The 218-nt window shown below is 65.1% G+C and overlaps 1 protein-coding gene across 1 annotated transcript in view; it reads left to right on the top strand.

Annotated features, from left to right (window-relative positions):
- LOC104513763 (fibroblast growth factor receptor 1) overlaps positions 1-212 on the top strand; it is a gene marked incomplete at both ends in the record, with an annotated part of 3915 nt that extends 3703 nt beyond the window's left edge. The window contains one exon of the mRNA XM_010157224.1: positions 87-212. Coding sequence (XP_010155526.1) covers positions 87-212 — 126 coding nt within the window. The remainder of the gene's footprint in view (positions 1-86) is intronic.
- Between the last annotated feature and the right edge of the window lie 6 nt (positions 213-218).

The raw sequence follows: 218 nt of genomic DNA, 5'->3' as shown, positions 1-218 counted from the left end.
CCCACCCTCACCCTGCCCGGGGTGGGTGCTCCCACGGGGATGTCTGGTCCCCACCTGAGCCCATCCTCGGGCTTCATCCCTCCCAGGAGTACCTGGACCTCTCCATGCCGCTGGATCAGTATTCTCCCGGCTTCCCGGACACCCGCAGCTCCACATGCTCCTCGGGGGAGGACTCTGTTTTCTCTTACGACCCTCTTCCAGACGCGCCGTGCATTCCC

Source organism: Eurypyga helias, unplaced genomic scaffold (assembly GCF_000690775.1).
Source record: "Eurypyga helias isolate BGI_N326 unplaced genomic scaffold, ASM69077v1 scaffold31758, whole genome shotgun sequence".
NCBI lineage: Eukaryota > Metazoa > Chordata > Aves > Eurypygiformes > Eurypygidae > Eurypyga > Eurypyga helias.
This window is presented reverse-complemented; position numbering and strand designations above follow the sequence as displayed.